General features: G+C 32.7%; 1 protein-coding gene across 1 annotated transcript in view; it reads right to left on the reverse strand.

Moving 5' to 3' along the window:
- Window positions 1-6663: 6663 nt before the first annotated feature.
- LOC111085380 (protein CASP-like) overlaps window positions 6664-11880 on the reverse strand; it is a 300479-nt gene continuing 295262 nt past the window's right edge. The window contains exon 4 of the mRNA XM_022383664.1: window positions 6664-6804. Coding sequence (XP_022239372.1) covers window positions 6701-6804 — 104 coding nt within the window. The 3' untranslated portion in view covers window positions 6664-6700. The remainder of the gene's footprint in view (window positions 6805-11880) is intronic.

The following is an 11880-nucleotide window of genomic DNA, read 5'->3' on the forward strand; positions in this document are numbered from 1 at the left end:
TATATATATATATATATATATATGCATATATATCAAGTTTATTCTGCTTTAAGTCTACTTTATCTGTTAACTTGTTTCATTTTAAGTGTAAAACTGCAGAATGCGTTATCTGCGCTATGCTCACCACAGGTATCGAATCCGAATTTGAGTTTATAAGTCTCCGTATTTAATACTGAGCCACCGTGAAGCTATAAGTATTGCACACGGAATAACGCTGTATAGATGCGAGCACCGTTAGCACTAACTAATAAATTTACCATTGAAGTGTTCAGCATGGAGCTTTGCGATCACAATTATTGTGCACTTTAAAATTTATTAGAATCATTGATTATAAAAGTGAATTATTAACTAAGAGGTAAGAATAGGCTAAGTGAAACTACGCTTGTGTACCGAAATATTTTAGGAAAAAATATCGTAGCCAAAACTACATATATATATACTGGGGAAAAACACACACATAAAACCATCGAATATTAATGTATTTATGTAATCACATTTTCTTCATTTAAATAACTTTGGAGGTAACATGTTATGACATAACTCATTTCTTGTGATGAAATTATTTTTCATAATTTTTTCCAATTTGTACATATTTCTATTTGTAAATTTTTCATGAAATACTTGAAACGTTTTCGATTGTTCTTTTACCACACCCTAACTGTGAAAGTAATTAAATTCTCAAATTCGTTTGGTTGAGATAAAATATTAAATTTGTGATGCAGAAGAAGCAACTAGTTTTGAAACCAAATAGTTTCTATTTCTGTCAAATATTAAAATAAAACATACATTTTTATTTTCGAAATAAGTAACAAGCTTCAGAATTAAAGTTTAATAACAGATTATTTTTAATTATTTGCTTTTTTGAAGTAGACTAATTAAACATTTCACCTCGCCTTTTCTGTCTCTAAATCCTTTTTTACATTCGACAGTTACAAAAGAGCACAGTAGAAGAAAATGCATCTTTCTCACGACTTGAATTACTTTCTTTGGTCGATAGGCTCGACTATTCATCTTTACAGAGTTTTAGCTATTCCCAGGTTAGAACCTTACCCCTCCGGCACCTCGTATAACCTACTTATGTATGTACTGTACTTGTTATTTTTCTCATGTTAATTATTGTTATGATATACTTAATACTAACAATATTTGTATTGAAGTTTTTAAAACTTCATTGTTTTGAAATTTGTACTTTAAGATATAATGTGTATGTTCCTACAGTCATAGTTATACGCCCACCCCCCTCACCGACTCTCCGCTTCTCTTCCTTGGTTGGCGCTCCCCACATTTTTCGCTTCACAACTGTATAGTTTCCATTATTAGGTTTCGTTTCAAAACTGAATTCACTCTTTTTATTATAAGTGTAACCCATCCTCTTAATACAAAAGTTTAATCAACACGCAACTTGTGATGTTGTTTAATTGGACTTATTACTGTTTAGTTTAGCACGTGTTAAACGTATAGTAAGGAAACATTATGTGGATTCAGGAAAACCTTATCTTCGGAAGCCTGACTGTCAGGCCTAGTTACATTGATTGATTTTGACTGTTGCAAGTCTTCTAATAGCAATCTCTTGAGATAGCTTGGCATTGAAACCAAGATAATATTCCTTGCATTCGTACAGTTCTTTTGCTAGATTCTCTCTCATCTTCTAATGTATTGTTGTTGTTGTTGTTGTTGTTTGGCGCTCTCAAAAAACATCTCGATCATTTGTAGACAGAATAACTATACTGATAAATGGACGATGTGAAAACCTTAGTTAAGAAACACCGTGAATAAGTGTTTGTAAAGGCTTAACTGAGTGCGTTTTTCCTGTTACGAAAAAAATACATATAAATGTAGATAAAACAAAAAAAAATCATTATTAGAGGGCCATTTATATCTCAAAATGCCATGTCAATGGCATAGTAATAGAAAATTAATACACTGTGATACAAAAGACGATGCCACGTTCGGCAGGGTTACCAAAGTACGAGTACAATGTAGCTTAAACATTCTTGAAGAGTATTATTTTTACCTGAATCAGCTTACGCTGTAGTGCACAAAGGTTTTGTTTTATGGCGCCCCCTTTCTAAACATGCTTTTGGTTGCGAACGTTGCCTCACCTGAGAAATAAACTGTTTTTTTTATCTTTAAGGAATTGTTTATTTTTCTATCTGTGAACAATACCAGTAAATCAGCAGCATAACGTTAATATCTCTTGATATTTCCGAAACAGTGTATTAAATTAGATATTTCAGTCAAAATATTTATGCTTCACTAAATACAATACTTTCATGTCTATCATGCTGTAACTAAAAATAAATGTTATTATCGTGTTGTTAGACTATTGATAAAACTAACAGTGCGTGTAATTTTATTCCCTGAATTCCTTTTTCTTTTAATTTGAAAAATCAATATTTAATTTCCTACACAATTTCTGCTACTGGTTTGCTGCGAGGCCTAGTATAATATTGGCTCTCGCAGACACTAGCTTATTTTTCTATAAATAAAAATTGAAATATTTAGTTTCAAATAAACAATTAGAATTTTCTTGTCTTTCAGTAAATAATCACTCATATACTATCCTACCATTTTAGCAACCACAAATAACTTAAACAGTTTATCAAAATGTTTCTTTTTACTCTACATTACCTTGAGTTTGTTTGTTTTGAATTTCGCGCAAAGCTACACGAGGGCTTTCTGCGCTAGCCGTTCTTAATTTAGCAGTGTAAGACTAGAGGGAAGGCAGCTAGTCATCACCCCCCACCGCCAACTCTTGAGCTACTCTTTTACTAACTAATAGTGGGATTGACCGTCACATTATAACGCCCCCACGGCTGAAAGGGCGAGCATGTTTGGTGGGACGTGGATTCGAACCCGCGACTCTCAGATTGCGAGTCGAGCGCCTTAACCACCTGGCCATGCCGGGCCAGGCAGCACATGTATCTACAATAATTAATGTTTCAACACCTAAACAACACCAATATGAATTACATTTATCATTTAAAAATAAATTTGTTGGACATTTTAACAATCAAAAAATTACTGTCTATCTTTCACATGTTCTTTAATATTATTGAATTGCATTTATCGCTTATATTAAACTCAAATGACCAAGATAGTTATTACAATACATAGACCTAGCACACATTTTAATGTTGTAAGATTAAATGCAGTTCTTTTGTTGTTAATGTTAATGATTAAGAAAAAAATAAAAACCAAAAACTGCGCTAAAAAATCGGGTTTCTATACTCACGGTGGACATAACACAGATAGCTCATTGTGCAGCTTTGTGCTTAACAACAAATAAAATTCATGTGTTGAAACATTTCACGAATATACTCCTATGTGGATGTATAAAGTGAACGTCATATCGCATAAGTAAACCAGAAAAAGGCTTAATTAACTTTATACTTAATTTCACTCATTCAATTTGTGCATCCAAACGGAATTATTTCCTGTTGAATAATCCTTTATTTCCTTCTTAAATCATTATTTTCATTACTTTAGTGCTTTCTGCGAAAATTAACAATTAATAATAAAATACAGAGGATTATAAATAACGTTAAGCATTAGTTTAATAAACATAGTTTGAATTGTACTTAAACGCGCATTATTCAGCAAGTATCAATTATAGCAGCAATCTAACAATGAAATATTTACCTAGAGTAGATTAAAGAAAAACCAAAACACAGTAATTTTGTTTTACCTAATTTTGAGTCTTTAGTCATGTTGCGCCATCGAAAAAAATCCATTAATTAAGAAACGTTGAAAAGTAACAGACACTAATTAGTAAGCCACTGATTAACAGATATAATAAAACTAAATCTCGAAACTAATGTTTGAAAAACACGACAAAACTTTGGACTTAAAAATACAGTCTTCCAACAGAATTTCATTTATAAGTGACAGCAACAGACGTAAAATCTAAAATATATGTCTGTCTAACTCCAGTTTTATACAGTTAAAAAAATTAATATTCAACTGACACGAGAATGTTGTAGTTTGAATGTTAAGATTTGATCATTTTTAACTTTACTTTCGTGTCTATTAAAATATCGTCGAACTATATTAATAATTGATTTACATGAGTAATCAGCATAACAGGATAATAATCAGTTGTCTTATTACTACAATCAGAGTGGATTGTTGGGTGAATTTGTCTATTACTACGTTATACATTGGAATTTGAATATAAAATTAAATTTTTACCTAGACACCTTAGGTTTGATACAGGTATATGACTATTATAGGGACTGGAATGTCAACTCCAGGAGATAATTTTTACATATCATTCTGAGTGGTCTATCCGTAGCAATCTACTATATTTTTCATTCTTCTGTGTCATTAAGAGTGATTCACTTTCCACAACTGACTGCATACTTGCGATTAAAGGGTAAGTGTAATAGACGGTATATCTCTACGGCTGTGTGGATACTAACCCTAGAGATATCGGCCTTCCAACAATATAGTTTGTTCCCTTGTTTTATTTGTCTTTCTTTGATGAGCAAGTTATTGTTATTTCTGGTCTTATTGTCTGAAAGTTATCTTAAAATATCAGCAGAGTGAAAGAGTTGTGTTTCGGCATAGTAGTAGTATGATATATATAAATGTATACATAGCAAAAACAAACATTTTAATTGAAAAACAACAACAAAAATATAAGTTCAATTCACTTTTCTTTTTTTACATTTCAAATAAATTCATTTGCTCTATGTAAAGTAACATTTAATCCTTTTCTCTTACCTTTTTGTTGGCTGTTCTTAGTGGTAACACTTTCAAATAAACAACGCTGGCACGTTCTAAAACATTAGACTTAACACCAACATTTACATTTTTTTTTCTTCTGCAACTGTACAAAATCTAGCCATATGCACAGTTTTTGTTTTTTTTTCATTTAAGAAAGCTAGTATCTTATCAACAAGCTTTTTCCAACAGCCTTGCTTTAACAAATGTTATTTCCCACAAACGATTGGAAGAAAGAAAAGCATTATTTAAAAACTGCCGACTTTGAACTGATTATTATTTTTTAAACAGTTCTTTTCAAAAGTTCACAGTTTACACGTGATTGAATGCGAGCTTCCACTCTTTAAATGCTGCGGTTTCTAAAATGACGTAAACAGTGTTAATCCGATATGATCACTACTCACAGGTACTTCCAGCTCTAGCTAGACTCTGTGCAGTTATGAATGCATACAATTCTAATGTAACAGAAACACCGCAGTGTAATGTATTTCATTAGTCGATAACAAAATTGTTTATCAGAGATTACTATTTAGACGTAGAAACATATACACGTAAACACACACACACTTCTATCTCTATATCTCTTATTTTTCTCTCGCCAGTATTTTGACGTGGAAGTTTGACACATATCGCACTGGGAACCGAAATATGTTTTGCCTTTAAGAGTTGCCGACGTATATTCATAGTAAAATATTGCACGCGCAAATGGGATTTCTCCGTTGGTCTTATCTAAAGAATTCGAGCAGTCGAGGGAGTTGAACAGAAGAATGGAAAGATGCGTTTAACTTTAAAGGTTAATATGTATATAATCGTATAAAAACAAATGTCATTCATCGGCAGTCAAAGTTTGAACACTTAAAACAATAGAATTAGGTCACCTCATCGCAGCGTTCGGAAGTTCAAAACATATCGTCATGTTCTGAGCACAAAATAACTTGTAGTTGGAACAGGCTAATACATCAGAACAGTCACAAAAGCGAAGTTACCTCAAAACATGTGATCATTATAAGAACGTTAATAAGATTTATAGTTGGTGTTAGGAAGTAGTTAGATCTTGCTGGGCATTATTTTATCAAATTTCAAAAAAGTGTAACATGCTGTGGATCGTCTTTCAACACACTCTAACAACAAAAGGTATAATATGCTGTGGATCGTCTTTCAACACACTCTAACAACAAAAGGTATAACATGCTGCGGATCGTCTTTAACACACTCTAACAATAAAAGGTGTAATATGCTGTGGATCGTCTTTAACACACTCTAACAACAAAAGGTGTAACATGCTGTGGATCGTCTTTAACACACTCTAACAACAAAAGGTGTAACATGCTGTGGATCATCTTTCAACACACTCTAACAACAAAAGGTGTAACATGCTGTGGATCATCTTTCAACACACTCTAACAACAAAAGGTGTAATATGCTGTGAACCCTCTTTCGACACATTCTAACAAAACAAAGTTTAACATGTGACGGATCATCTTTCGACACATTCTAACAGCACAAAGTGTAACATGCCGTGGATAATCTTTCGAAACATTCTAACAACACAAAGTGTAACTTGCAGTGGATCATCTTTCTACACATTCTAGTAAAATATTGGATCACATTCAAAACGATCATTCGATCAAGTTATAGGTACATCTCAACAAATCCTGTCAAAAGTAACATTTACTTATCTACATATAATTCTTTGTCACTAGACTCTAACAGAATAATATATTTCGTGAATTATGTAGATAATTTATCATACCCTAACATATCTGAACAAAAACAAACAAAAAATATATTCTGTCATTTCGAATTCACAAATTTTATTACGCCGCATGTTCAAACAAATAGGAATATTTAGTTTGATTTTTACTAATATATTCCTTATCATATCATTTCTAACACATAAATAAACATAATAAACACAATAAATAAATAAAAATTCTCACCCTGGTTCGTCAGAATTTCTAGCTCTTGGTAATAGTTATTCAGAGTTTTTTTTCAGCCTTTTATTTTGAAGTTCTTGGTCTTGAGCACGCATAGCCCTCTGGTGGGCTGACTGGTAAACTTCCACGGCAGTCACAGGGTCTAGCAGAGCGAAAAATATTTTTTTAGTTTATTCAGCGGGTTCTATAATAATGGAAATGTTATTTATCTATAATAATTAACAAAGCAATCGACTGCCGACTGACTTCTACGTGTTTGTTTGTTGAAGCGCAAAACTGTACAATGGGCTATCTGCGGTGCGCACAGCGTAGATATCGAACCCCAAATTTTAGCATTATAGTCCCTCAAACTTAATGCTGAACAATGATGGTGAGAGCAATTAGACAACATTCAGAATATACAGAAAAAAATCAGTTTAAATTAATTGTTTGTTGGTCTTAAGCACAGAGCTACACAATGGTTTGTCTGTACAGCGCAGCACGGTTATCGAAACCTGCTTTTTAGCGTTATAAGAATTCAGACTTGCCGCTGAGCCACTGGGGGAAATTCAGCTTAAAGGCTTTAAAGTGAAACAACCAATGACATAAGCTGTTGATTTAAAGTATCTATAATAATCTCCAAAAATCTTTCAAGTTTATATTTATTTTCATAGCAATACTATTTCAATTCTTTAGCTAGCATAGTAACTGAAAAAAAAAGCTAAATATGGGAAGTTGTTTCTACACTATTACGATTTTCTAAAAATAACAAAACTCTCGTATTGAGATAGTATATAGGTTGATATTTAATGTTCTAAAATTTTTCACGTTTTCTCTGTAAAGTCACGTTTTCTGTTTCAGAAATTCACCAGATTTGGCACCAAAAGGGAGCATTGTTATTTTATAAAGTTAACGTTGTGTTAACTTACCAAGATAGCATACTTTGGTTAGAGCAAAAGTTGACTAATTGACTACAGAGAAGGCACGATAACGTTTTTAACACTGGGCTATTGTTGTTAGTGGCTTTTGAAACTTTATAATCCATCACAGTGTCAACGTTGCTGGAGATTCACCCATGGTGAACCATACTAGTCTATTACTCGAGATTCTTATCACATCTCTGGTATGGGGTAAAACCCGCAGACATTTTCAGCTCGTTCAACATAATATTTTCCCAGGATATTTTTACTTTTTTAAACAGCGACTTCCATCAAGTGGTTCAAATGTCTCCAAGCCTGATGGTTGAGAGGCATTTGTGAAGCAAAGAGTGGAATGTGTCCATCAACTATCCATCTTAGTCACGTTTCGAATACTCTTGTACACAGCGGTTTGCAGGTACTTCTGCAGTTCCGACCTCAATCAGTCTTAGTCAAAATTTGAACACTTAACGTATCGTATGGTTTTTTGTTGTTGTTGTTTTGTTTCTGCCTTTACTGTAAAATAGTTTCTATATTGGATAAATCAGATGACGTTCTACACAGACTTCAAGGAAGAACAAGATCGGCTTGTCTTGTTTTCGATACATTTTTCTACAAACCTTTGGGGTGTATATCTTGCGAGATCATGGGACGTACGCAGAATAAAACATAACGTCTGAAGAACTATGACCCATTACTGAGCATTATAAATTTCTTGATATTACAGTTGTCAGTCCACGAAAATACAATAATTTATAACAACAGATGGTTAAATGGTTAAGTTGTAAATCAAAGAGAGTCTTTTATGTTTACTTTCTAATAATGCAAGTGCATATTCACTCACTTGCTTGTCTCTTTCTATCTAAAGATATACCTCAAATATGGTCTTTTAAACAACTTTAATTTTAGATTCTACTTACGTGTTGCTATTTTCCATGAAAAACTTTGTAACCACGAAATCAAGATGAAACTAAAGATTTGAATTATGACAAATTTCTATACTCTTTTTTCCTCTTCTTCTGCAAAATACTTTTCTAATACTAGCAGCTCACTAAGAAGAAAGGGAGTGACCTCACCTCTTTAACTTCCTGATAACGGATGTTTTGTCCCTGTGGGGGGAGTTCAGTGTCTCCAAAAGCTGTCCACGTTTTTTTTTAATAAATTCATGGTATGATAGTGGTTTAGGTCGCGATATTTCTCTTCTACTAGTTTTCACAAAAAGAGCTCAGTATATTTACAGATGAGCAGAAAAAAGTGTGTACAAATCTATATTAAGTTACTCCGGTTTCGAAATGTGTTTACCCAAAAAATGGGGGGGGGGGGGACAATGTGTGTGTGAGCACAAGGATCTATTGTATTTCTATACTGCACTAGCAACAATACAAGTTTTTTTATTCTGTAAGATGTAGAGCTTTGTTACCAGTTTACAAACAGAAACAAAAGAAGGGACAATGTGTGAATACAAGGATCTATTGTATTTCTATACAGCACTAGCAACAATACAGATGTTTCATTCTGTGAGGTGTAAATTTGTGTTACCAGTTTACAAACAGAACCAAAAAAAGGGGACAATGTGTGTGAGCACAAGGATCTATTGTTTTTCCATACCTTACTAGAAACAACACAGGTTTTTCATTCAATGAGAGAGTTTTATTACCAATTTACAAACAGAAACAAAAGGAGGGACAATCTGCTACTTTCCTATAAGCTACTTGCAACAATACAGATTTTTTTATTCTATCAAGATTCCTTTCCAGAGTCCATCACCTGTCAAAAGTAACAAACTCTCGAAACAGACCACCCTCTTTTATGTAATGATATGTTATTCAGTCTATTATTTCCTGGTCTCACTACAAGCACAGTGAGGAAAAAAAAACTTTATGTGGGGAAATAAATCTATAGAATATTTTTCCTAGTCATTAATTATTAGACACTGTTGCCCTCCGGCCACCATATGCTATAGACCTCCAAGGAGGAATCTTTATAACCTCAAGAAAGAGAGATAAACAAAGGAAAAGAAGAACTTAGTTTGACCAGTTTAAGTGCAACATCAGTCCAAGTGAGTTAGCTACTCCTTGGGCTTTACAAACCCTAATATTAATAGTTTTCTTTAAAGAGTTACGTAACAGTTGAATGTTATTGTATGCAAATATGTCTCATCAAAAGCATCATTACATAATTTAACATGAAAGTATTTTGTTTAAATAAACATGAAATATAATATCGTTTTAATAAGAGGTATTTTGGTATGTCGTGTTATCAGCGCCAAAACAAAACCTAAAACGTCAACGGTATTTCCATCTGTAACAAATAAACAACTCTAAACTCAGCTTTCACTGCTAATATGCTGTTAAGTGTTTATGCATTTTTTGGTTTCGATACTTGCGATGGGTAGACCACAGATAGTCCATTGTATAGCTTTATATTAAAACAAACAAAAAATTAAAGTTCAATTTCAAAATTAATTTCTAACGTTCAACAGTGCAATTTACTAACGACGTATTTGCTATTTATGGGGTTTTGAGTTATTTTTAATTCACTAAACAGCACCTAAATTAATTTAGGTATGTGAACAATGTTATGAAATTGCACCTAATTCATTATTCGATATTATACAATGAACCAACTGTTTAATGATAATAAAGTGTGTTAAAGATTTCTTTTCTTTTTCACCAAAGGTAAAATTGGAAAGAGAATATGTGACGTAGAGACCTAATGCATTCCTTGATTGGTTGTACCCTCTGCTGTAGAGTGCAGTTTCGCTTATTCAAGACTCAGCACAGCTTTGGTTAGCATACCAAAGAAATACAGTTAGGCCTCTTATAATAGTGAAAAATATGAGAAATATTTAACACATACATAACTATTGTTGTTAGCAGCTAGACTTTACAACAGTAACAAAGTTATTTTCTTCAGAACTTATGATGAGTTGTGGTATTCCAAGAAAACATTATAAACCAGATAAAAAGGTGCTAAACGAAACAAAAGAAGAGTAAACTAGGCCCTTTAACATGTTTTCACGCATTAAAAATCATGGTAGAAAGTATAGCACAATATTATTTACTACCACTGAGTAAATTACATATATTTACAACAATATTCCTTGTACTCGGGAACCTCAGTTTATTATACAAACAACAAACAAGTTTCAATACTAGCACATAAATACGGGTATCGAAATACATTGTGGACAATAGTATATTATATACATGTATACAAGTTGTCGTTAACAACAACCTATGTATATATACACACGTAAACAAGGTACTATAAACACACACACGTGTAAACAAGTTATAAACAACAATGTAGAAGAATGTACGTGTACTGAAATTTAACATAAAAATAACATACAACTATATACACGTACTGAAAGCAACCATAAACAACAATACATATGTATATGCACGAGGAAAAATATACATACCTGATTATAAAGAGCAATAATATGTAAGTGTATGAGTTATACACATTATATATAGTATTCCTAACATGACAGTTCCTTGCACTGAAACAATACGGTACCATTTGCAAAATAAAACTAAATAAATATCCAGATCAGTCATCATTTGAGATCTACTCATAAACTGTTATTAAAGACAGTCAGATGGATATTATCCCATTATATCCATTACTGAAAACGTCATAGAAATTATTAAGTAGAAAGGTATGTTACAGTCTTCACTAAAGTCTCCATTTACGCGAATTACTGAATACAAAAATATATGAACGAGCAATACAGCCAGAAAATTCATTCTGTCCAGAGCTCGCTGCAAGTCTGGGCAGAACACACAGTCTATAGGATCATGTTCTGTATGTAGCTATTAAACAGCTTTCAGTTCTACATGTAGGATATTCCAACAAGCATAATGGAAAAAAAAATGAAAATGAGTTCATCTAAGTAAACAGTGCTTAACTTGATTGTACTTTATGATATAACATTGAGTTACAACATGCAAAAAAGGCTTATGTGAATGTTAGGGACGCTCGCTGTACATCTCTGACTTTTCATATACTGTAGTTCATTGTTCAAGTATTATACTTTATTCAAGTAAATTCTTTAACAATTATTATCTAACATATAAACACACATATTCATCATGTATATTCCACCGTTTTATTTTGTATTTTACAGTAGTTATTTTACTATTAAATACTGAATATAACTAGAGAATCATCTCACATTAATCTGACGTTAGTACAGAAGTATCCTACTACTACTACTGGGCACTTCTTAACCCAGCGTTACTAGAGAAGTATCCTACTACTACTGGGCACTTCTTAACCCAGCGTTACTAGAGAAGTATTCTACTACTACTGGG

This window comes from Limulus polyphemus, unplaced genomic scaffold (genome assembly GCF_000517525.1).
Source record: "Limulus polyphemus unplaced genomic scaffold, Limulus_polyphemus-2.1.2 Scaffold358, whole genome shotgun sequence".
Classification (NCBI taxonomy): domain Eukaryota; kingdom Metazoa; phylum Arthropoda; class Merostomata; order Xiphosura; family Limulidae; genus Limulus; species Limulus polyphemus.